Source organism: Haliotis cracherodii, unplaced genomic scaffold (assembly GCF_022045235.1).
Source record: "Haliotis cracherodii isolate W230 unplaced genomic scaffold, xgHalCrac1.p SCAF_13, whole genome shotgun sequence".
Lineage (NCBI taxonomy): Eukaryota > Metazoa > Mollusca > Gastropoda > Lepetellida > Haliotidae > Haliotis > Haliotis cracherodii.
Genome location: NW_027266268.1, coordinates 4,256,172 through 4,280,688, shown reverse-complemented (window position 1 = coordinate 4,280,688; position 24,517 = coordinate 4,256,172). Strand labels below are relative to the sequence as shown.

The following is a 24,517-nucleotide window of genomic DNA, read 5'->3' as shown; positions in this document are numbered from 1 at the left end:
GAATACAAGCTGCTTAATCCAAAACTATTGGAAGAAAGTATTGAAAAACAGTTGATGGTGAACTTTAGTAATTACTTGAATAATAACACAGTTTGTGTGTAGGATAAAACATGTGTGATGGTTTTTGTGAGATTTTATACCCACATCCTAGGGTATTATTACTTTTAATTTTCAAAAAATCCAAGGAGAACAGTTTTACCTTAGTAATATAAGTAATCAACTGAAAGAAAAATCTGGACAAATATGTATCAACAATTATATGTTTCAAACATACTTTCCATTTGGAAACAGACGTAAAATATCTCTTGCTCACATACATGTAGCTGAAAACTATTCTTAAAAGCATTGTCATTTTTCAGCTTCCCTGTAGCCTAGTGGTTCACACCTACAGATACAAAGGTAGCAAGTTCCACTGAAATATTTAACATTGACAGTATGTTCTGTGTGTCATAGGAAGTATGGGGGGGTGGGGGGTTTGGTGGAGAAGGGGTTATAAGATACGATGGGATGACATTGCTGGAGGTTTATGAATACATTCATCGCATCTTGAAGTTTTACACAACAGAGTTAGTAAATGTGCTGCTGGGCACTCATGAAGATGTGGGCACCAGTAACTTATATTAACCATTTTTGTTATGATTGTATAAACAAGGATTTTTCCCCCTACCTAATTACAATCTTTTTGACCTGACAATGGCATGTTCCTTTAAACTGTTGCTCACTTAGAATAAATGTTGTTTTCCTCATTTAACTTTGAAGGTACCCTGTTAGGGAGTAGAGCCTTAAAACATGTGCTCTAATAGCAGTGTTTCCTAGAAGCAGAAATTTCTTCTGACAAAATCAGCTTGACACATTTGATGTGGCCATGTGTTTATGCATGAAGTTGCTGTTGTTCAAGTTGCCGTATATGGTGTGAGTCAAGCTGCGTCTGTGTCTGACATTTGTGTGGTAGATCTCACCTGGACATAAACACCATCAAACCCTTATCAATCCATAATGACATTGTCAATCTAACATCATTGTCAGTACTTCACGGGTTTGTTTACATTAAATTCCTCCAAATCCTGTGAATACATACAGCTTAGTCACTAGTTTTAACCAACGAATCAAGACATTGTCTAGTTCTAGATAAGTGCTCGGAGCTGTGAGCCCTCAGTATGCATAGGGAATACTATGTGCCATAGCTCTGTAGCCATGTACTTGACACATTGCTTCAATGTCAGGTAGTGGTAGGTGGACATGTGTACACAGGGGTTGGAGGACTGGGTCACAGTGACCCATAAATACATGCTCGTAGTAGTGACGTGTGTCTATATATAGTCAGGCAGGGAAATGAGGCAGTGTATACCTCGTGAAAGTCAGATGACTGCTACTCCATACAAATGTATACAAACACGTGAAGAGTGACGATAATGATAAATCATCATTCTTATACAAAGAAAATCTAATCCACACATGTACTCTAAATTTTGATAGATGGATGTGTATTCCACAGTATTTTTATACACCTACACATGGTTTAAAATCAAAACTATTTTATGAACTGGTGCTACAGATTTTGTTAGTGAGGTCCCATTGTCTTTTCCCAAATGGGTATCACAAGCCATGGGAATAAAACACCTAACCACAGAACCTACCATGACTAACTCCTTCCTATAAATAGATTTTGCTCATAGTGGTGTTGTTCTGACAGTCGGTTGTTGAAGCTCAACCTCAATATATTGTTGGCATATTCCTCATCTCAAAATAGATATATAAATATTCCTGTTATCATCTAAATAGATCATATTGTATTGACCGTTAATCAATAGTATCTGAAATATTGCAGATTATTTTCATCTTTTTATGCAGTGTTTTACAGTGTTTGAAATTATGGGTTCCTGGGGATGTTGAGGTTTGTTGTTTTGGTGTCTGACTCTGGGAACCACCACAATTTTCAGCAAACATTATGACCCCTTAACTTTCATGCTGACTTTTGAACAATGTTTTACCTTATGTTGGTTTACTGTTTTGTTCTAAGATTTAAAATTTGTTAATATAAACTTCATGATATAAATCTCTATAAAATCTAATATTTATGAAGCAAACCACCAACAGATGACCACTTGTAAATATGACATTTCCACATGTACTGCTATCCGCGTGACGATTTAATAATTCATCTCAAAATGACCTGTTTTCTATTTCAATTCTTGGAAAGTCACCTAAAGGGTAGTTGAGTTGATTTTTATTCAGTATTGTATCAGGTGGTGCTGTTAGTTGCTGTGATACATAAACAAGCTTCTCTGATCTCATATTTAACTGCTATCCTTATTGTTATGTTTTTTACCCTGATGGTATTGTTTTCATTTCTTTAGCTGAATTATTATGGGGTAGTTGATACGAATGCCATTGAAAAGGACAGCTTGTAAGAAAAGTTTTAAACAAAGAAGAGAAAAACTACTTCAACTTTCCTCTCTCCATACTATTGCATGGAAGAACATTCATTGCATTCTTGCATCAGTAAAACTAATTGCACTTTAGCCAGAGCATTCAGGTCACACATCTAACGGAATGCCGACACAACAGAATGCACTCTCCCTTACTATATCTGTATGTATTTCTTTCAGAATCTAATCTAAAATGTCAAACTTTGTAAGGGCCATGCTGCCATAGGATTAGAGTTGGTCTGAAAGGATTTAATTTGTGAAAGACGGTTATTCACAAATTATTTAACCTAATCAGCTGAAAGAGTGCGATCAGGTGAAGAAAATCATTAAGGGGAAGGTCATCAAATATTTAGTTGACGTGAATGTCACAGTAATTAACTGCATCAATCCAAGTTTCTGGTAAAGACATTATCGGTATGAATCGCAGTAATTAGATATTGATGACAGACTGTCATGCTATCAGTCATGAAGCACTGCATTGAATGTTGTCTTTGCTACTTGGTAAATAGATGTCGGTAGAATGCCATTTCCCCCAAAAATTGCTGCATAGGATGAGAATTTGGGGTTGCACAGCTTGATGGTTATGGAACACTTTTCATTTAATTCTAAAATATGCTTAAACCCCCCAAATAACTGTTAACCATCTTTCATTTTCTTTGGACTTGTGCCAGAAGATTCTTATATTATCTTTTTCTTTTCATATATTCTTTTTCTAAATTAGAAGATAATCAAAATGCTCCTTAGGACAATGTGTCAATCTAAAGACTAGTGAGTGAAGATGAGATATGGGTCCGTTCAGTGGGGTAGCCTAGTGCTTAAAGCATTCACTCGTCATGCCGAAGACCTAGGTACAATGTGTGAAACTCATTTCTCGTGTTCTTCGCCATGACATTGCTGAAATATTGCTATAAGCAGCATAAAATCGTATTCACTCCTTCATGTACCATTTCTGCTTCTGATCAGTCGAAGTAATATGTGGTCTGAGGTAGTAAGAGGTTATTTTTCCAATATAAAAAAGTGCTTTGGTTTAAAGTACGCATGAGAAATATCAACGAAAAATAATCCGTTTGTCATCGATTTCCCTATTCTGTATGTCTAATGGTAATTTCCCAACAACGTAAATGACTACTTGTTCTGAAGAATGAATGCTCTTCTGAATGGTGCTTGAGACAACCGAACTTTTTGAAGTTCTAACTGAAGTACATGGGGGAAAATGTACACTTATAACCAGTTAATACCTAATGCTATCAATATTACCAAATGAATGTAAATTTTCTTCAATGGATAATTTAAGAATTTTTCATGACCCAAACTAGGTGTTGATTGTGTGTAGATATGGTGTTAAACTGAATGTAGATTACATGTCTGTCAGGTAGTTCGAGGTAGGAAGATACTTCTGACAATACTGAATAGTCTTGACAACAATGTTACATAGGTGATAATAGGTGCATGATCTTAGTCTTCAGATAGTCTGCATTGTGGTATGCCTTGGTAGCATAACAAGACATGTACATTAGAATAGCTGAAATATCAGTACATTCTCCTTTTACCAAAAAAACGTATTTTATCACGGACCAAAGAAATCTTGGAAAATGATCTAGATAGAAATGGAAATATGAAAGATCTTGTTGTTAAAACTTAATTTTCTTCGACACTTATGATTACTACTAGTTTCAGATTTCAGGTTAGAAATTAAAGTTTGATATCCATCCAATCAAATCTTATTTTTTATTTAAATAGGCTAGTTCTGAAATGTTTGTAAGGACTGGTGGTACCTAATGCAACAATTAGCAGCCGTTATGTTTTGTATGATGTCAGTGCTTCTCTCCTGTAACTGGACTTCTATCTATCTCTATCTGACTCTATTGTCTCTTTTCAGATGGCTGAACTATGAACTTGGTGCATGCTGCATGTTGTTGTTGTCTGTAGCCACTCCGCCTCAAGAATGCGCGTGTGCATGCACATGCATGTGCGTGCATGCCGCCCCACCAAACACGCTCCTCGTACAAGTGCCAAATGTTGTTGTCAAGGTTATAAATGACATTCAGAGCTCCTTGGAATATTCAGCCACTGTTGCCAGGCTACAAGGCAATAGTACAGTTTTGTGTTCTAATATCAGGTTCAAATAAATTGAAGAAAGGGAAGATACATCTTTATGAGTGAAATGTTGCCAATAATTCATGTGGAAATATTTTAAATTTAACTGTTCAGTTCATACACTTTCAGAATTGTTTGTTATTTATGAGAGAATGCATGTATCATTTACTTTAATGTGTCTCTAAGCAAATCTTTAGGGAGTACAAACTTTTGTCTTAAGTCAGAAATGGTAAGATTGACTACATCTAATATTTAAATTAGTTAGCTCAGTCTTGATGGGAGAAATTCCACGAGTAGAAACAGTTCACAATGTTTCATGGAACTCTCCCTTAGTAGGTCAGTCTGGGTCCAGACTAAAACCATGCGTGTGACATGTCCATCTAACCAAGACAATCCAAGGGGCTCTGAATGCTGGCCTGCAATACTCAGATCGGAGCAAGGAAGATGGTACGCAGCTGGATTGCATGATGTGGAAACAGGCAGTCAAACGTCACTCACTCATTCACTCACTCACTCTCCACTTGTTTGTGATAACTTATTTATAAAATATTTTGAAATGTTCAACCATATGTGTTGGATACTGATGTGATGAAAGTTTTGTTGTCTTTCAGATTTTATTTTCATGTAGAATTATCAGCTTTGAATATGCAATTTCAATGTAGTTATTGGACAAAATATGGACGTCTGTATCACGTATTACTAACATATAGTGTGTTGGTGGAAGCTGTTTGGACAAGGGCTGCCGTGTCTCCTTGACAAAATTGCAAGGCAAGCAAACTGTCTCAAATGAGTTTGTCATGGTTTGTCCCAAAACTTGGAAAAACGAAATTGAAAGTTTAAGCCTTAAGAAGATGGGGATTTTCACTTCACATTGTATTTAACTAATCAACAAGTTTCATTAGATTGTTGTTTGGTAGGCTCTTTTGCAAAGGTCTAACAAGACACTCATGATGACAGGACTTAAGATTTTGTGATATTGTTTTGTTGAAACAATGTCTTACAAACCTGCTAACTTTAAAATGTACCATCATGGCTCTTCGATCTGTCAGTCAGTAAAATCGTTTTTTACACGCTTGTAAAGCTTTGATTTAGAACAGGATCAAGAACTCAAATGTTGTGATTGTGAATACGGTAATGCTGCATCTGTGACAAAATCAGTGACTTCCCATTGTTGTTATTGTTTTGCACACATCCTACATGCTCTGAGGCTTCTTTCTTTTCAATTTCTTCTTTCCAAGATTCCTGATTGTGTTAAGCTCTTCGAAACCAAACCATACTGTAATAGTATATCATCAACTTTTATTTCTTCAAACCTTAACCTTCCTTATACACCACCAAACTTCTGCATACCATATTTTCTTGAGTATAGTGTGCACCCATGTATAATGCGCACCTCTCTCTAGCGGAATCAGTATTTTGAGAAAAAAAGTTTGAATATCAAGCGCCGAAAAAAATTACACCTTAGATCTACCCCTTCAGCAAATTTCGGTAAACAAATGGGTGACGAGAAACTCACCACACATGTTGATTTACTATATAAATTGTATTTCTTGTTCTGCTAGGCATTGTTTTACATTCCATTGGAATCTACTGGTGTTTCGGTCAAGACACACCCAATGATATAACTTTACAGGATTTTAATGCAAGGATCGGCAAAAATTGTATCTGAAACTATTCTTTATCAGGAATAATATATTCCAATATCTTGTTAATTTAGTTGTGTTTTTTGGACAAAAAAGTGTGCACTATACTCAAGAAAATACGGTATGTTGTAGTTAGCACCTGGCATGGTCACAGATTGTCAGTACTTTAATCACTGATGGTCACTGATGTTGTCTTACCTCGGCACTGGGCACCCTCCTTTATTCCACTTACTTAAGGCATTCAGTAACCCTATCTCTGTCACATCTCAACTAACCATATTGAAAAGACTCTGGAACAAGCCGTGGATTTCCCAAATGTCTTGTGACAAAGTTTTGACATTGACTCTTCAATAACATGTCCAACACTTTGTGAGTCTATTTGATAAAAAATATCTCTGAAATCTATTTCCATCTTTTGTGAATGCTTGTAGTAAGTACTGTTTTTCAATATCGAATATGACACAAGATGTTCTTTTAGGACTATCAAGGGTAAAACCGGTTTGATATTTGTGTTTAACTTTGCAATATGGCTTTGTCCAACTGTTCGCATCATTATGCAGCAAAGAAACTGTTGTGTTTCTTGGTCTAGCATCTGCCAGAAAAACCTGTGTTTAAGATCTGATGGTTATTGCTATGGCAGAATGAATGTTTTGCTCAAACAACCAGTTATACAATGTTGAGATATTATGACAAAAATGTTGATTCTACCAAAAATACCTTTCACAATAACTAGCAAAGAATAACCCAACTATACACACAGTCAGTATACACACATCTTTGCAATATCACCTTATATTTGTTTTTATACAGACATTTGTCAAACACACTTAGGGCCGTGCCAATCGCATTTCTTGGTTCACAGAGAAGAGAGGGAAGAAACAGCCTGGTATAAAAGAATTTATTTATCATGCTAGTTTATTCTAAATATGCATGGTTGGTTTATTCCAGCTGAAGGCCTTGAACATATTGAATTGGACTGAAAACAAAGGTTTGATCAAGTAGTGGATTGCAGTAAGCAAGCAACACAATATTTTTGTTATTTTTTGGCCCATCTGTGAAATGAAAAAAGGCAGTTGCTCTGGCTTTAGTATACATGGCTAAACATTTATGTCAGATATGTTCAGGATTTGAATGAAATCACTCTCAAAAAGACTATTTGTGTTGTCTCTGGAGCAGTGGATATATTGAGATATAGGAATGGTCATGTCATGGTCACCTCTGGTATATTAATATTTACAGCTGTTGCTACCATGATTATGGTTTTTTTCTGAGATATTGAATGTGTGAAAATATTAGAACATAAATACTCACATAATCACAAAAAGGTCACCAATGATATAACATATATATCATAATAGGTTATAAAAGACATGTTGGAGTTAACCATATGTTTTACATTTTCATGCTGGCTTACAAAGTCAATATGGTTTAATTTCCCACCAAAACCAGTTTCAGAGACTTCAAAAGAAGTTAAGGACCACCCCATTCGTTCATATTACAATAGTTAATGTCTTGCCATGACAGATTAACTCTAGTAAGATAATAGGGTCAAGTGGTCCTTAACTTCTATTGGGTAGTATAAGTTAATGTTTTTAGGAGCAACTTGTTAAAGATTTTTGTTCTCCATTGTTAAATGCATGCCTTTTTTGTTGGGCTTTAAAGTTGTAGACAATAACTCTACTATCCTGTTACATGGCTCTGTTCTGTATTAGGTACTGATGGGCATTGATTGTTATGCTGGTTAGTTGAGGGCTAGTTATGTTGTATAAATGGTTGATAGGTGTTATGACTGTGTCCATGAAATTTTACGGAAATAATTTGTATTTTCTTAAGTTTTAAGATATATATATATATACATGTGTATTGTATAGTTGATGCAATTGTTTGTGCAGCAAATATGTAAAGTTGTATGTGGCAATGCAAATGTGTATGTTGTACATATATGTGACATTGTATAAAGAATTATTTTAAAGTGAAAATTGTCTTTGTTCCCATTTTATTTATTTTGCCTGTTTTCAGGAGTATTATGTGGTGTTATTTTCTAGGTTTGAATACTGTCATTAGAGCAGCATTCAGAAAATACCGTAGATGTTCACTACATTAGAAATCAAACAAAAGAGGACCTCGACAACATGTAGACCAACAATAGAAATAAGCACCGGACCATGGAGCATAATTCTTTATTTAAAGGAAGAAATGGAATGAGATATTTGACCACATGGTATTACTAGTTTGATTTGCTTTTCAAATTGTCTCAATGTAACTGTCAGTACTCGACAAGAACCTTCTCTGTGTATTTGTTCGAGTATGCAATCATCTTTGCTAGCTTGCCAAGTCAAGCTTAATAATAGACTTGTTTATATACATCTCACTTGTGGAGAGATATTTCAGTCTGGTAGAAAGTAAAGAACAAGGTGTGGTATGCTGGCCCACAGGTTCTGCATCGTTAAAGAAATAAGTAAGACATTTATAAATTGTTATAAAAGATGTGTTCATGTGAATGAGAATTACACTTTGTTCATTTCAACACTTGTAGTTTGGGATTTATTAGATGTCAAAATATATAGGGAAGGCTACGAAGTGTCAAAATGGTTTAGTGTTTCTGAAAGTGTATTCCCAAATTTTTAACATAAGCAAGTATTTGACCATAGCTGATTTTCATAAGTATGTAGATATAAATATTACAATCATTGGTGAAAGATAATCTTGCTAAGGACTTACTAATTATTACCAAACATGGAAGTGTAAGAAAGAAACAAAGTCTGTTGTCAGACATTTGAACTAATTAATCATTTTTCATACCAATATTACAAGATTTTCAACGAACTAAAAAATTGACATTTCCTGTGGGCCAAAAAGGGCCCATATCCTACCTTGTTCTTTGAATTCATTTCCAGTTTCAAAGCTGCTGTGATCCCCAGTTATCTCTTTATCTCTGTAAGCAAAGATTGCAAAGACTTAAGACATGTTGGAGAAGTAACAAAGAACTAATGCTGTGAGGTGAAAGTTACTCCCTTTTGTTAAGAGGCTTACATAGTGTAAGAAACTATTTTACATGGCAGTGGGAACAATGGTCCTGGAAACAAGTCTTCCTCCCTTATATTCAATGCTCGTGAATAGCAGGATATATATATCACAGTGTCTACTGTAATTTTCAATAGTTTGGATAAAATCATGCAGACTATTATCCAGGTAATAAATAGTTATCCTTCAAAACTGAACCATTAGGAGAGTCGTGTTCCTGTTGCGATCTTCTCATCTTAAGATTGGTCACAATAGCAAGTACATGCAGTGGATGAACATTTAAAGATGAAACCTTGGCTACTTGGCACAGTGGTACTCATGGTATTAACCTCGAAGCCTAGGAGATACGTTGCTAAGGAAATATCAGGTCCCAGGGAGAGATGCATTTTCCTACTCAATGCTTACTTTGTACTCTTCATGATATTCATAACACATCAATGTTATCTTTTTGATTTATAATGGCTATGTAATTATCAGGGTCTTCTGAAAGCAATCTAACATTCAGCCAAACGTCTTTGGCCTGGGTGAACGTTTCAATCCATTATGTATGACATACTCTATAGCTTGAATAAGTGTGATATTTAGATTTGTGTTTTAAGGTCACAACGAATTGTTATAATGAATGTTTGTTGTTGTAAAGAGATTTAGCTTCATCAGCAAGTTTTACACTTCTATGGTCCTACAAGACCCTGCATCTGGTTTCAACCCAGCTGTTTCAAGTCCACATAACGAAATATGATAGAATACTGAGAACTGACCAAATCAAATAAGGACATAAGTGACATGTTTCACCCATCGTACATTTTATAACCCGGGTTTCACCTGGAATATTCTTTGTTAAATATAGAACACGCTGTAGTAATAGTTATCAAATATGTTTTGTTCGGGACAAAGAGGTGACTGGTCCTGAAATTGTAGTTTCTGGTCAATTGATTGTGTTCCCCGTCTCGACAAGGCTGTAATATTCCCCAGAGAGGCGTAAACCCCAACCCACCGAAGTAATACATTGCGAATGTGCGACTGATTGCTGATTGATTGCATGGTATGGGGCCTGTGTTTGTACATGTTGACTAATTGATCTGTAAATCCTGCAGAATACTCTATTGTTCTATAATAATTGTGATAACATGTTACTAGCAGAATTTTCCAAGGGAAGGGTAGTAAGTGCGTGAGTGTAAAGCAGAAATACTACCCACGATGTATTAATCGAACATTGGTGAAAAGTCCTTACGTTTATTTGTGCACTTGGCGTTAATCTTGTAAATATCATGCTACGAAAGAGGTGCTTTTGTTTATTACGCTGTCACTAATGTTCTTCTTTCGCCTGTCCTTGTCTCTATGGATTAAAATATTTACCAACAAGCGTTTAAAAGCCGTTCTGTTGTTTCTCGAAACTTCATAATGATGACCCGACCAGGTGTCTTCCTGTCCTGGTGGACGAATTACTTCAATGTGTTTCTGGAATTCGCCCTTTCTGTATTGACACAAACAATACACTTCACTCCATATTCACATGTAGGGTATCAAACCCATCTGTGAGAAACGCCCTATCTAGGACTATTCACGGTCCATCGTCCTCTTAGCTCCAGGTCCCTTGGGAATTCCAGCTTGTAAGGGTTTCGACTATGCCAGGCTTGTAAGAGCCGACTAGGGAGGATCAGGGGTCCAGATTTTGTGGCTACTGGTTGTGTGTCATCGTGTCCCGATGACGTGGTTTCAGTCACTGGTTTGCTTGGTTAACGGTGAATGTTGCTGAATGCTGCATTAAAAATTTACCCACTCGATAAGGGCTAAATAGCTAAGATAAACAGCAATGTCCCATTTGGGCGTGTTGGTTACTAATTGATGGATCAACACATAGGGTGATAGCAAAATAAGTAACGTTTGATAAAGAACTCAAGGATGCAGTCATTGACTTGAGCTGTGTCTATTATAAGGTGCCAAGAAATTTCCAAATACTTCATTCAAGTATATAATGGACGCCGCAACATAATTGTTGGTACACCTTGTTCAGAATTGTTTAGACTGCACAGCTGCGCACTTTGCGTAACGTATATGTTAGACATGTTTTTCTACAGAATAACTAGTCTCTATGTCCCCAATCCAATCATAATTCAGTTTAATGCTCCGAAGAAACCACAACTGTGTCACAAGAATCTATATATATATATATACATAATGTGTACAATAGTACAGTCAAATGCCATTGTTTCGAACTTTGATGTGTCGAACTTACCGTTGTCTCTAAGTAAAAGCATGGCCCCTTCCTATTCCTCCCTTATTCATTATTTTCGGTTGTGTCGAACCTCGCATAACTCTTAAGTATTTACGTAGGTTCCTTCACCTTCGACACAACGGTGTTGACAGTATTCAATAAAGACACTGAATTGCACTGAATTTTTACCACGATTGCAGAATCAGATTTTACTGTTAAACTTCATTGATTACAGCAGCTCGTTTAACTCTATATACAGTGTGCACTAACAACTTATTAACACCAACAGCCTTTGTTGTCATAAATACGATAATAACAGCCAGTATTCCCCCAATATTATTTGATACTGTATTTCTGAAATGCTCGTGGCTACTATCGGACATCTACTGACCGCTATTGAGAGCGGCCAAGAATAAGTATCCTTTTGAGAACGAGGTATCGAATACGATTTCATACCCATATAATATATTTAAAGCCTGACACACCCACCCTTTACTCAAAAGATAATTTTAATGTTTGGTGTTGGAAATCTTCTTTCTGACAGGTGCTGATCATGTCAGCTTCCCAGAAAAAGTATCTGTTTCTTTCCAACTGTAACGTGGAGAAACTCAGCGGTTTATGGGCTCGGCTTATTTAAGAAATAAACGACGAGTAGGGTTGTTTATCGTACAGTAAAACAATGCAGGAATAAGCCTTGAAGGGCACAGCGTTGTTTATTCCTATTATGAGAAATCAACATTATGTACAGCCTCTTTAAGGATAATGATAAAGTGTACAAGCTTTAAAAATATTTACCCGTATTTCAATAATGATGACTCCCTTAATAGAATCCGACCTCGGCAATGTCGGACAGTCCATTTTATGCACAGGTGGGTATTTACCGTATATTCTCACAATTCTTACGTCGATTACCTGTACCTTTTCTCCCAATACCGATTGTTTTATCTCTCCAGCCTTTGGATGCGATCGTTCAGCCATCGCGTTTACCTGCGTGGTCCACCTTCATCTATGGGGAAGAACTCACTAGATCCTGCCCTCTCAAAAAATACGTCATCTAATATACGACGTCATCAAGTTGCGAGCGCATCTTCAAAAATGACGTCACGATAGAACTAATTATGTTTTATCGTGAAATAAACCACACTTCGCTATTATTGTTCTTTGCGATTTATCGCGTAGCTATCTTATACAGAGTAATATAACATTACACCTATAAGTTCTACATTGCAATCCTCACTGATACCGATCATTCATACTATCTTGTCATTTGTCAACCCGGTCACGCCTTTGTATGTGTTTGTGACGGGAACCACCGGTGGGGTATGGTACGCTCACAATTTCAGGAACACTTGGCGTCATCACTAGTTGTGATTCATAAACACATGCTTATGCTATAGTCGGAATCGTACAGTCGACTCGGCTTTTGGCAGAGATTTCTGATGGATATGGAATGTTTTGTCGCTTTTACGAGTATATACATGGTGTGTTGTTCAATAATAAGTGTACATTTGAATATATCTCTGTTTACCATACCAGTGTTCATTGCCCATTACTGTTCACAGGTCTTTAGATTGTCTGCTGTTTCTTTGTTGATCAAGATAGAATCAAGTACCCCTAGTAACGTGAATGGGGTTCCACACGATGGCCCTACATGATACTTTTGATATTTAATCACTCAAAACTACAGCTATCAACCATTCCGGTATAACATGAGTTGCTGCCGAAACGTTTAAATACAGTTTTAAAACCATTATTATTCATTCCTCAGACTGAAACAAATTCCCAATACTTGTTCTGTTTTGTAGAATGACTTTTAACAAAGGACAAATCTCTAGGTCAGTCATCAAGCGCCCCATATCAGTGACGGCAGGCGTCAAAGCGTTGCATGTCTAACGTCTCATTCAAAATTCATACCGCCTGATTCAAGCGCAATAGACGTTAATTCCCCGAGACCACAAGATTTACACAACTGTTTTTAAACCAGCATGAGTCTAGGGATGGTCAATAGTAAAATGTATGCTGATTAATATCAACATAAACTGGCGATGCATTATCTTCAAGGAGCGGTCAACGTCAGGGACAATACACAGTGCAATGACCTTCGTCATTGTGTCTGGCCTGTAGAACCTCCGTGGGAAATGGCTGTCGAAATTGGAATCTCAAGGGAGCAATGTGTGCGTGGATGTAATTAATTTGGTAATATAACGCAGCGTTCAATCTGGGAAACGTGTGCGATATGACCTACTTTAACTGGGAGCATGTGCAGAATATATCAGGTAATATTTCTAGTTTCTGGAGTACCTTGAACAAAGCCATTGGTATCATGGCTAGATGAACATGTGTGTGATCCTGAGAGCGCTATATGTGCGAGAATGTATTTCATGAAAGTGTTTCATGAACCCCGACGCCCGTGATGAAAGTGATACGTTATTAGCTCCACTGTTGAAGCCGTATCACAACGACGTCATCACATCAGAATTGACCAGCTTATGAAGATCCGGCTCGATGTTAAGTGTTCAAGAGGACAGAGTGATATGACCTGCTCTCAACGAGTCATAGAGTTAAGAAATTGACATGGGATGAGACTTTGGATAGTTATGATTCAGCACAATCACATGCTATTGTCTGGAGGTTGATTTCTGGATTTCTGGATTTCACAAAGGAATAAAGACGAGGTTCGAGACAACAACTAGACTAGTGTTTCCTCGAGACTTGGCGGAAGCGGTGGAAAATTGTGATTTATTTTTTGTGATCTCAAGATGATCATGGACAAGTGGTTACTCCGATTGTGTGGATAATGGACATGAACATCAAATCTACCCAGGTAAATGGCACAGACAAATAATGTTTAGACCGAAGCCAAAATCACAGAGGTGGCAAGGACAAGAACATTTCTTGGGCAACATATGGGCAGCTAAAGGATACATTCTGAAATGAATGTGAATATGTGTATATATGCCTCGAGGTTAAACTATCTTGGATATTGAAGGCTCATGAAATGTCACATCCCATGTGGAAAAAAGCTATCGGGATAAATGGTATCGATGTATCTTGAACATTTTTTCAAGTGAAAAGACAAGCCAAAGCATATCCAAGAGGAAGATCGACACAGAGCACTTCAAGCTCCACACTGCTACACCAAGTTGTGTCTGGACGTAAATAGGGTAAAGAAGGTGATGTTTGCTTTTCCTCTATAGTTCCCCATCGATCTGTCAGCCGATGGGTGATGCGCCTCACATGTCAACATAGACAGGGATGGTCCCCTTGCTGCTCATCCTTGCGTGGGGATTATGAAGCAATCAAGGGGCACATGACTTATTGATGTCCCAGGAGTTAGGTAACCTTAAACAAATGTTACGGTTTTTTAAACGTTAAGAATCAACAAGGACACTTAAATATAAACCTCTTTTCAAGAAATGGGCTTCCTGTGTAGGAATCAATTGTGACAAATATTCATGTAACTGAGAACATGGCAGGGCATGGATCTGACACTTTATTCAATGGATTCCTATTCATGTTATTTCAAGACACGTATTCACTACAACATTCAATATCCAAAATGTGAACTGACATTTGTCTTACAAAACGTGAATGAATCAGTGTTACTTTTATATATTAATTCTACCATTGGGAGAAATGCATGTGGGCACTGGCAGTGCAGTATATGTACATAATGCAATTCTTACCCGCTTTTAGTATAGGCACCACAGATGAGATGAACCAACTTCACATTGACACAACATTGGCCCCCATGGATAACAAAAGGGATGTATATTCTTGGCCAACAGGCTGGAAAGATCTCCACAAACGCTCCCCTCTTCCTTTAGTTGTTGACGAATCTAAAGATTCTTTCAAGTTGAAAGAGGACGATCATTTTGGAGCTGACCTCCCTAAGTTGCCTTCGTATAAAAGTTCTGATATTCCTTCTTTAGATGGCGATGTTCAGCAGAGGAGACAGACATTGAAACGCCAAGGGAAGATCTACGTTGGTATTGGTTCCCTATTCCCACCTTTGCAAGAAGCTGTTCTTAGTCTTTCCTTGGACGAAGCTTCTGAAGGAGCCGGTGCAACAAAATACACTGAGGTTGAGCTACATCGACAGCCCTCGTTTCATAATGAACTTGCCAATGGTTCTCAAGACTGCAATGACAAGACTTCAAGCAAGATTGATATCCTTATCTTGGATAATGTCAACAACACAGATGATGGGTTGAAGGGACAGGAGAAGAACCATGAAGTAGGTTATGCCATTTATCATAATGGAACGTACTTTGAGGTGCGGGACACCCACGAGACTAAACCAGCTCTTGATAAGCATGAGCTGAGACTCAACCCTGGCAATGAAAGACAAATGCAAGAAGAATATATTAGTGAACAATTGAGGAATTCTCCTTCATTCACACGCGACCATGGCGGCCTACTTGGTGTTCACACAAAGGAGTACAATCATCCATCGAACAGCCTTGATTACACAACATCAAGGAAAAAAACTGTCACATTTACTCCAGACCTAAGTGTGGATATTGAAGACAAGGGAAGTGGTGGGAAACTTTCTCCTCTGTCTCACAGGGGCTGTTCCCGCGGGAATAACATGTTATCCCCAGATCATAAAGAAAGGACACGCTCTCGAACAAGCACAAGTGGAAGAAGCTCGAGGAAAGAGAGCCAACGAATGACACCCGAAACACCCCCGCATTTTAATGTGACCCAAAGAGACAATTCGTCGGAAAGAAAGGGCAGCCCGTGGAAGAAGAGGTTTCAGGAAAGGCTTGAGCACATAAATAGACGCATTGCACAGAATACAAGGGGTAAACCTAAGACAAGTGCACTCCCCCTTAGAGGAGCCAGATCTCCCAAGATTGTGATTGATAAAACAACTCACGAGACTGTGAAACGGACTGTAGGTGAGCATGTGCACTCTCAGTCGTCAATAAAAAATGGTGAGTTTCGTGAGGAAAAGGACTCATGGTCAACTCATAGCAATCAGACTGATGTCCCCAGTGACCAAACAATTGCCGAATATAATCATCTAAATCTCCGGGGAACATCGGTTCATGTCAGAAAGGACAGGCGGGATGGATCAAACGCTTTCAGACGCCAGGGAAATCCAGAGGTCGTGTTGACCTCAAGTGGATTTGGAATCCCTGAAAGAGGACACAGACTTAGCTCCAAGGTAGCTGCAACAGCAACACGGAGGAAGGATTATGTGTTCCAATTCTCCAAAACAGAAACCCCTGTATCCACTGGGCATAGAGTGCCAAGGAGTGGCGGCATAGAGGAATGGTCGGTGGAGTACCTGGGGATGGATGCACACAAGTACAGCCAAGACAGGAACATGTGGAGACAATCTAGTGGTGTTCCAACCCGCGCTTCAACCCGTACTTCAACTCGTGCTTCAACAAGTGGTACAACGACCCAGAATTACAGCAGAACCTCTAAAGGACGATCGAATTTGGGGAAGGGGGGCTTGCTCTCAGCAGGACAAAGCGATACTGAAATGCCTATTTTCGTGAGGGTGAATTCAACAGAAGGGCACGACAGAAATGAAATAGCAACTCTGCCTATTATAGGAAGAGTCGACGAACAAGACAGTGCAAGAAGAAGCCCTATCATTGACAGAAATAGACTTTATGTTGGCTCCACTGTCCAAACAAACAAACGAAAACTGGCAAGAAAAGGGGAAAGAACTAGAAGACGTTTTAGCAAAAACAAGCTGATATCTAATAGATCTAGTGATAAAGGACATAAGAAGGTCCATTCATCGAGAACTGATGAAGACAATGAGGTTGAACACATTATGGGCAGGCGGTTAGAGACGAGTTTTGAAACCCCTGTGTTGATGGTTGAGACTGATGTGGACTCCATTGTGAGCTCGTCAGGGGTAGTGAGTCGGACGATTGAGGTCAGTGACACCCCGAGTAACACGTCATACCTCAGCGCTAAATACCTTAACTCGGCAAGGTCGTCGACGGTCAGCTGGGGAGATAACTCTGGTGAAGATGTTGAGGAGGAAGAGGAGGACAATCTTGGGGATCTTATTCAGGTGTCACAAGTGTAAGTATACCTCTGCGTTTGTGTTGAATACTGAAAGTATCGGGTTCATATGCATGGTGTCATAGATCAATACCAGTACGTGCGCTTATAAGACTTTAATGGGTCATTACAGATGGGACACTATTGTGGACTTCAATATAAAGGACGTACTGTTACTGTAAACTCCCGGACAAAAGAAAGTATTCGTAGATGTTTCAAGGTGGCTATGAATGTAACAGACAAGGAATGAGTATTCGATGGGGATGTATTTGTATATGGTATCATAGTTGTGTTTCGGACCTCACGTTTGCTGTGTTTAGGAATATGTTTCAACCTAGTAACGTTTTGATGACGTTTTGTTTTCTGTGTGGTCAAGTCAAGTATTATTTTCAAGTTTATACTTTTGTTGTCCGACAGGTTATTTGATATTAAGATATTGGCAAGAATATAATGTCATGTTAAGAAATAGAAACTGTTATAACTGTGCATGGATGTGGAGAGCATTGGAGGTGGAGATTACAATGCCATGTTACGTCAACGCAATGAAACACCTGACGTCATCCATCAAATGACGTTCACGCTTTCACAAGCCATAAGCAACTTTATCAGTTCAAAGCAAAGACACAACTGCTTCGAATTTATGCATTCTACCTTCCAACCCGAATAAAGATATGTTTGCCTGTGAGTAAGAGGTGCACCGTGTTTAGTGGGACAATGAAAATAATGACTTGCACACAATCTAATGTCCCTCCATTTTTGTCAAATGCATATTTTATTATGAAACTTGCTAATGAAACCTACTGTAAATAGAACACAAACATTCCATCACCTGAACTATTATTCCAACTTGCTGAATATATTTATATAAGAAAATTTGACACCGCCTTGGCAACACAAGAACAACAGACAAGTAATTAAATCGATGGAAAAACACCTTATCCGGATAAAACATTGGGATTCTCACGCGATGGGTACTGAATCAATACCTGGTAACCAATCCCTCCACTCCATCGGTGTGGAAATCGCTCTGGGTGTTGACGGACGCCACTTAAGGCGACGATGGGCAAGAGAAAGCAACCCCGTCACATATCAGCATTAGTATTGTAAGTATGAAATTTCTCTCTAGTACTGAGACACGAGGCCAAGTATTTTAAGTGGTCTCCATGTAACTGATATCACTTTGCGATTTTAATTGCTTATTTCAAATGCAGGCAAGGTCCACATGATACCTACAGATTGACCAAAACGTTCGGGGCGAAATCGGATGTTAGCATACAGAACGTAAAATCTTAAATTAGGTTAAGTGAACGTGTTTGCTTTGACCCTTAAGTCTCCTCTTTGACATTTCAGTCTCCACTTTGACACTTCAGTCTCCTCATTGACATTTCAGTCTCCACTTTGATACTTCAGTCTCCTCTTTCCCACTTCAGTCTCCTCTTTGACATTTCAGTCTCCACTTTGACACTTCAGTCTCCTCTTTCACACTTCAGTCTCCTCTTTTACACTTCAGTCTCCTCTTTGATACTTCAGTCTCCACTTTGACACTTCAGTCTCCTCTTTGAAACTCCAGTCTCCACTTTGACACCTCAGTCACCTCTTTGAAACTTGAGTCTCCACTTTGACACCTCAGTCTCCTCTTTAACACTTCAGTCTCCTCTTTGACACTTCAGTCTCCTCTTTGACCCTTAAGTCTCCTCTTTGACATTTCAGTCTCCACTTTGACACTTCAGTCTCCACTTTGACACCTCAGTCTCCTCTTTGACACTTCAGTCTCCTCTTTGACACCTCAGTTTACACTTTGAAACTTCAGTCTTCTCTTTGACACTTCAGTTTACACTTTATGCTTTTGTTAAAAATCTTCGCGCTTCTATTCCTCACACCATGCATCCATTCAACACCCCGTGCCTCACCTCAACACTTCACTTCACAACACTTCACAACGCTTCACAACGCTTCACAACACTTCACAACACTTCACAACGTTTCACAACGCTTCACAACACTTCACAACACTTCACAACGCTTCACAACACGTATTGCGAAGGAGCGAGTGATAACTCTCGCCTCAGTGTTCCTTCACTCATTCACAAGAGTCCACATCCGTAGTCAAGTGGATGGAGTATCTGCCCAGAGAGCGGAACGTCGATGGTTCGATCCCCGTCATAACAAGACAGGGCTAATTGATGGTACTTGTTGTTACACTGCCTGGTGTTCGGCATCAATGTGATAAGACAAGACTGTCAGCCAGTCCCTCCCACGTGGCGTTCTCTATCTCTTTGTTTAGTGTTGCCCCCCTTTGTAACGTTCTGTGGTTTCATTCTTGGCGGTCCTGAAGTCCAGCAATTGTCCAGACAGTCTACATGGTATCCAGGATGTACTAGGATCTCTTATTCATTATGGTGACACTCAAATCTCAATGTAACCAGGGCAGCTAGTTTCACCAGTAGTTTACAGATTGTGTAAATAACTCTAATGTTGCTTGCATAGTTTTTAAGTTTATGTGAAATGTTTCGTTTGATTGATATACGAATTCAGATAGTTCTCAAACAAATGAATATGTTTAAGTTTGTTTAGATCAATTTGAAACACAAGTTTGTGGATGGGAGGTAAGTTTATCTCTACGTTTTTTCAGAAGACGAGCCCATATATAAGATAATTGCATAACATCCTGTACAAGTCATTATACAGAACGCGACATCCGACAAATCATTACCCGCAATAAGCCGTATACTTGGCCTATATCAATCGGGAAATATTTGCTTGGGCATATAAGTATCTGTTACATATTATAGAGCTATTGTTTCAGTTATAGGTTTAATGATATTATGACGTTTCTTGTCTTTTTGAAATGTTGACCCATACAAATCTATATGAATCTATGTTTCGCACACTTTCAATTGCCTCGAGGTGGGTAATCTTGAACAGAAGAGGTCCCTTAGCGCATCCTTGTCTTTAAGTCGGAGTTCTGTCAAAAAACAGTATCGCATGCTTGTCTCTAAGTTGGGTTTCTGGGGCTGAGTAGGTCCCCAGTACCCCTTGCGTGTCTCTAAGCAATGGCCATTTCCGAAGCGTCAGAGTTTGGGGAAAACATTGCTGGAATTCAACTCGACAAAAAGCTACAATGTAAAAATGTGTCCAGGTAACGTCATAGAAGACATGTTACATACAGCTCTAAATGTGCTTTGGGGATTGTGTGTAAATCCTAAACGGACGAAAGGTTTAGAGTGTGTTTTGTTTTGTGTGTCTGAACACATTTAGAAGGAGGAGGACCTCACTTACATAACAGCAACATCCACAACATGTACGTGTTGTGAATACCTGAACACTTAGAAGTAGAAGGATCTCACTTACATACCAGCAACATCCACAACATGTACGTGTGTGAAGACCTGAACACATTTAGAAGTAGAAGGATCTCACTTACATACCAGCAACATCCACAACATGTATGTGTGTGAAGACCTGAACACTTAGAAGTAGAAGGATCTCACTTACATACCAGCAACATCCACACCATGTACGTAGGTGAAGAACTGAACACATTTAGAAGTAGAAGGATCTCACTTACATACCAGCAACAGCCACAACATGTACGTGTGTGAAGACCTGAACACTTAGAAGTAGAAGGATCTCACTTACATACCAGCAACATCCACACCATGTACGTAGGTGAAGACCTGAACACATTTAGAAGTAGAAGGAACTCACTTACATACCAGCAACAGCCACAACATGTACGTGTGTGAAGACCTGAACACTTAGAAGTAGAAGGATCTCACTCACATACCAGCAACATTAACAACATGTACGTGTGTGAAGACCTGAACACTTAGAAGTAGAAGGATCTCACTTACATACCAGCAATATCCACAACATGTACGTGTGTGAAGACCTGAACACATTTAGAAGTAGAAGGATCTCACTTACATACCAGCAACATCCACAACATGTATGTGTGTGAAGACCTGAACACTTAGAAGTAGAAGGATCTCACTTACATACCAGCATCATCCACAACATATACGTGTATGAAGACCTGAACACATTTAGAAGTAGAAGGATCTCACTTACATACCAGCAACATCCACAACATATACGTGTATGAAGACCTGAACACTTAGAAGTAGAAGGATCTCACTCACATACCAGCAACATCCACAACATATACGTGTGTGAAGACCTGAACACACTTAGAAGTAGAAGGATCTCACTTACATACCAGCAACATCCACAACATGTACGTGTACGAAGACCTGAACACTTAGAAGTAGAAGGATCTCACTTACATACCAGCAACATCCACAACATGTACGTGTGTGAAGACCTGAACACATTTAGAAGTAAAAGGATCTCACTTACATACCAGCAACATCCACAAGATGTACGTGTTGTGAAGAACTGAACACATTTAGAAGTAGAAGGATCTCACTCACATACCAGCAACATCCACAACATGTATGTGTGTGAAGACCTGAACACTTAGAAGTAGAAGGATCTCACTTACATACCAGCAACATCCACACCATGTACGTAGGTGAAGACCTGAACACATTTAGAAGTAGAAGGATCTCACTTACATACCAGCAACATCCACAACATGTACGTAGGTGAAGACCTGAACACTTAGAAGTAGAAGGATCTCACTGACATACCAGCAACATCCACAACATGTACGTGTGTGAAGACCTGAACACTTAGAAGTAGAAGGATCTCACTCACATACCAGCAACATCCACACCATGTACGTAGGTGAAGAACTGAACACATTTAGAAGTAGAAGGAACTCACTTACATACCAGCAACAGCCACAACATGTACGTGTGTGAAGACCTGAACACTTAGAAGTAGAAGGATCTCACTTACATACCAGCAACATCCACACCATGTACGTAGGTGAAGACCTGAACACTTAGAAGTAGAAGGATCTCACTCACATACCAGCAACATTAACAACATGTACGTGTGTGAAGACCTGAACACTTAGAAGTAGAAGGATCTCACTCACATACCAGCGACATCCACAACATGTACGTAGGTGAAGACCTGAACACATTTAGAAGTAGAAGGATCTCACTCACATACCAGCAACATCAACAACATGTACGTGTGTGAAGACCTGAACACTTAGAAGTAGAAGGATCTCACTCACATACCAGCAACATCCACAACATGTACGTGTGTGAAGACCTGAACACATTTAGAAGTAGAAGGATCGCACATACATACCAGCAACATCCACAACATATACGTGTGTGAAGACCTGAACACATTTAGAAGTAGAAGGATCTCACTCACAAACCAGCAACATCCACAACATGTACGTGTGTGAAGACCTGAACACATTTAGAAGTAGAAGGATCTCACTCACAAACCAGCAACATCCACAACATGTACGTGTGTGAAGACCTGAACACATTTAGAAGTAGAAGGATCTCACTCACAAACCAGCAACATCCACAACATGTACGTGTGTGAAGACCTGAACACATTTAGAAGTAGAAGGATCTCACTCACAAACCAGCAACATCCACAACATGTACGTGTGTGAAGACCTGAACACATTTAGAAGTAGAAGGATCTCACTCACAAACCAGCAACATCCACAACATATACGTGTGTGAAGACCTGAACACATTTAGAAGTAGAAGGATCTCACTCACATACCAGCAACATTAACAACATGTACGTGTGTGAAGACCTGAACACATGGAACAATTGAATCATACATAGGCCTCGAGAGTATTGTTAATAAGCGTAAGTCTGAATCTAATATTGTCTTTAAGTGATAAATCTCTTAAAGTCATATTTCATCAATATCTTTCAAGCCAAACATCTATTCACCAGTTTGAAAACAAAGACACAAAGAAGCCATACTCAGCTTCGTATCAGGATCTTTACATAGAAATTCAAACTAATGGCAACCTGTTCACCAAGCTGTTCGACAGTAAGGTTGAATTCTATTTTCCATTCGTGAATTTCCAGCCATATCATCGGCTCAAGCTTATGGTGTCCACATTTCTCTGTTGCTAAGGTACATTACAATTTATTCAAATTTCGTGGGAAGACAGATTTTCAAGGTGTTGTCACCTAAGACCTGATTAAGTCGTTCGAGAAATTGTATGCTAAACATTTAGAGGAATTTACTTAATATGACACATCGTTTGTCAACATGATGCTTAATGCTATACCATACTCTGACCTTGACCTTGACCTCCGTACTCAGGGCCCCTTAACGGATCGGGTGGTAAGACTCGGTGACTTTCTTGGCGTTGTACCCCGTTCGCGTGGATCATTGCTGATAATGTTAATTATCTTGTCCAGATTCGAATGTTTTCAGGCCAACGTCATGTTGCTTGATTAACTTATACCCATACTTTTCAACGGAAATTGTGTCAGTGGCGGGCGCTACTGTTATAGAGCAGGACATGCTTATCCTTTTCGTAAACACCTGTCGTCATTATATATTTTCAGTGTTCCATTCATATAGTTTTAATGACTATACTAGCGGAAAAGGAACTGTGCTTCATATAAAGTGATATAAATGTTATGTTACTGAAATTAACAACATAATATTTGGTCATTGGTCTGTTTTAGCAATGTTTATGATAACAAATTCATTAATAGGGGTGGTGCAATAAATCAATTGACAATGTCAGTATCGGGCGTGACCATTTGCGTTGATACAGGCGGGATAGCGACTGCGCCTTAAAGACACCAGGTGACAGCCTGGAGGAAGTTGTTCCCAATGTCAACCAAAGATTGGCCAGCTGAGTCAAAACGGTTACCGGCTGGTTCTGGTCCTGTCGTACGTGTCGCCATATCTCATCCCAGACCTTGTTTTAAGCGGGAGAGGTATGGAGAAACGACCGGCCACAGCCCTGCACAGCGAATTCCGGCTACTTTGACAACTGGGCCACCCGTGCCGCCTTAATGTTAAGAATCGAAATAGGTCCTAAACACGTTTGGATTATGACCACGTTTACGTCCTTTTGAATGTTTAGATTTTAAACACATGTCTATGCCTTTTAACGTGTTTAAATTATGGTACAAGGGCTTATAGACAGTGTACTCAGTCT

At 38.9% G+C, this 24,517-nt stretch overlaps 2 protein-coding genes across 2 annotated transcripts in view; both read left to right on the top strand.

Annotated features, from left to right (window-relative positions):
- LOC139459521 (ecotropic viral integration site 5 ortholog-like) overlaps nt 1-10,522 on the top strand; it is a 79,388-nt gene extending 68,866 nt beyond the window's left edge. Inside the window, exon 22 of the mRNA XM_071241040.1 lies at nt 4,309-10,522. Coding sequence (XP_071097141.1) covers nt 4,309-4,316 — 8 coding nt within the window. The 3' untranslated portion in view covers nt 4,317-10,522. The remainder of the gene's footprint in view (nt 1-4,308) is intronic.
- Nucleotides 10,523-15,048: 4,526 nt separating this feature from the next.
- Nucleotides 15,049-24,517, top strand: part of LOC139458758 (uncharacterized) — a 35,854-nt gene continuing 26,385 nt past the window's right edge. Inside the window, exon 1 of the mRNA XM_071240171.1 lies at nt 15,049-17,462. Within this exon, the coding sequence (XP_071096272.1) occupies nt 15,049-17,462 (2,414 nt within the window). The remainder of the gene's footprint in view (nt 17,463-24,517) is intronic.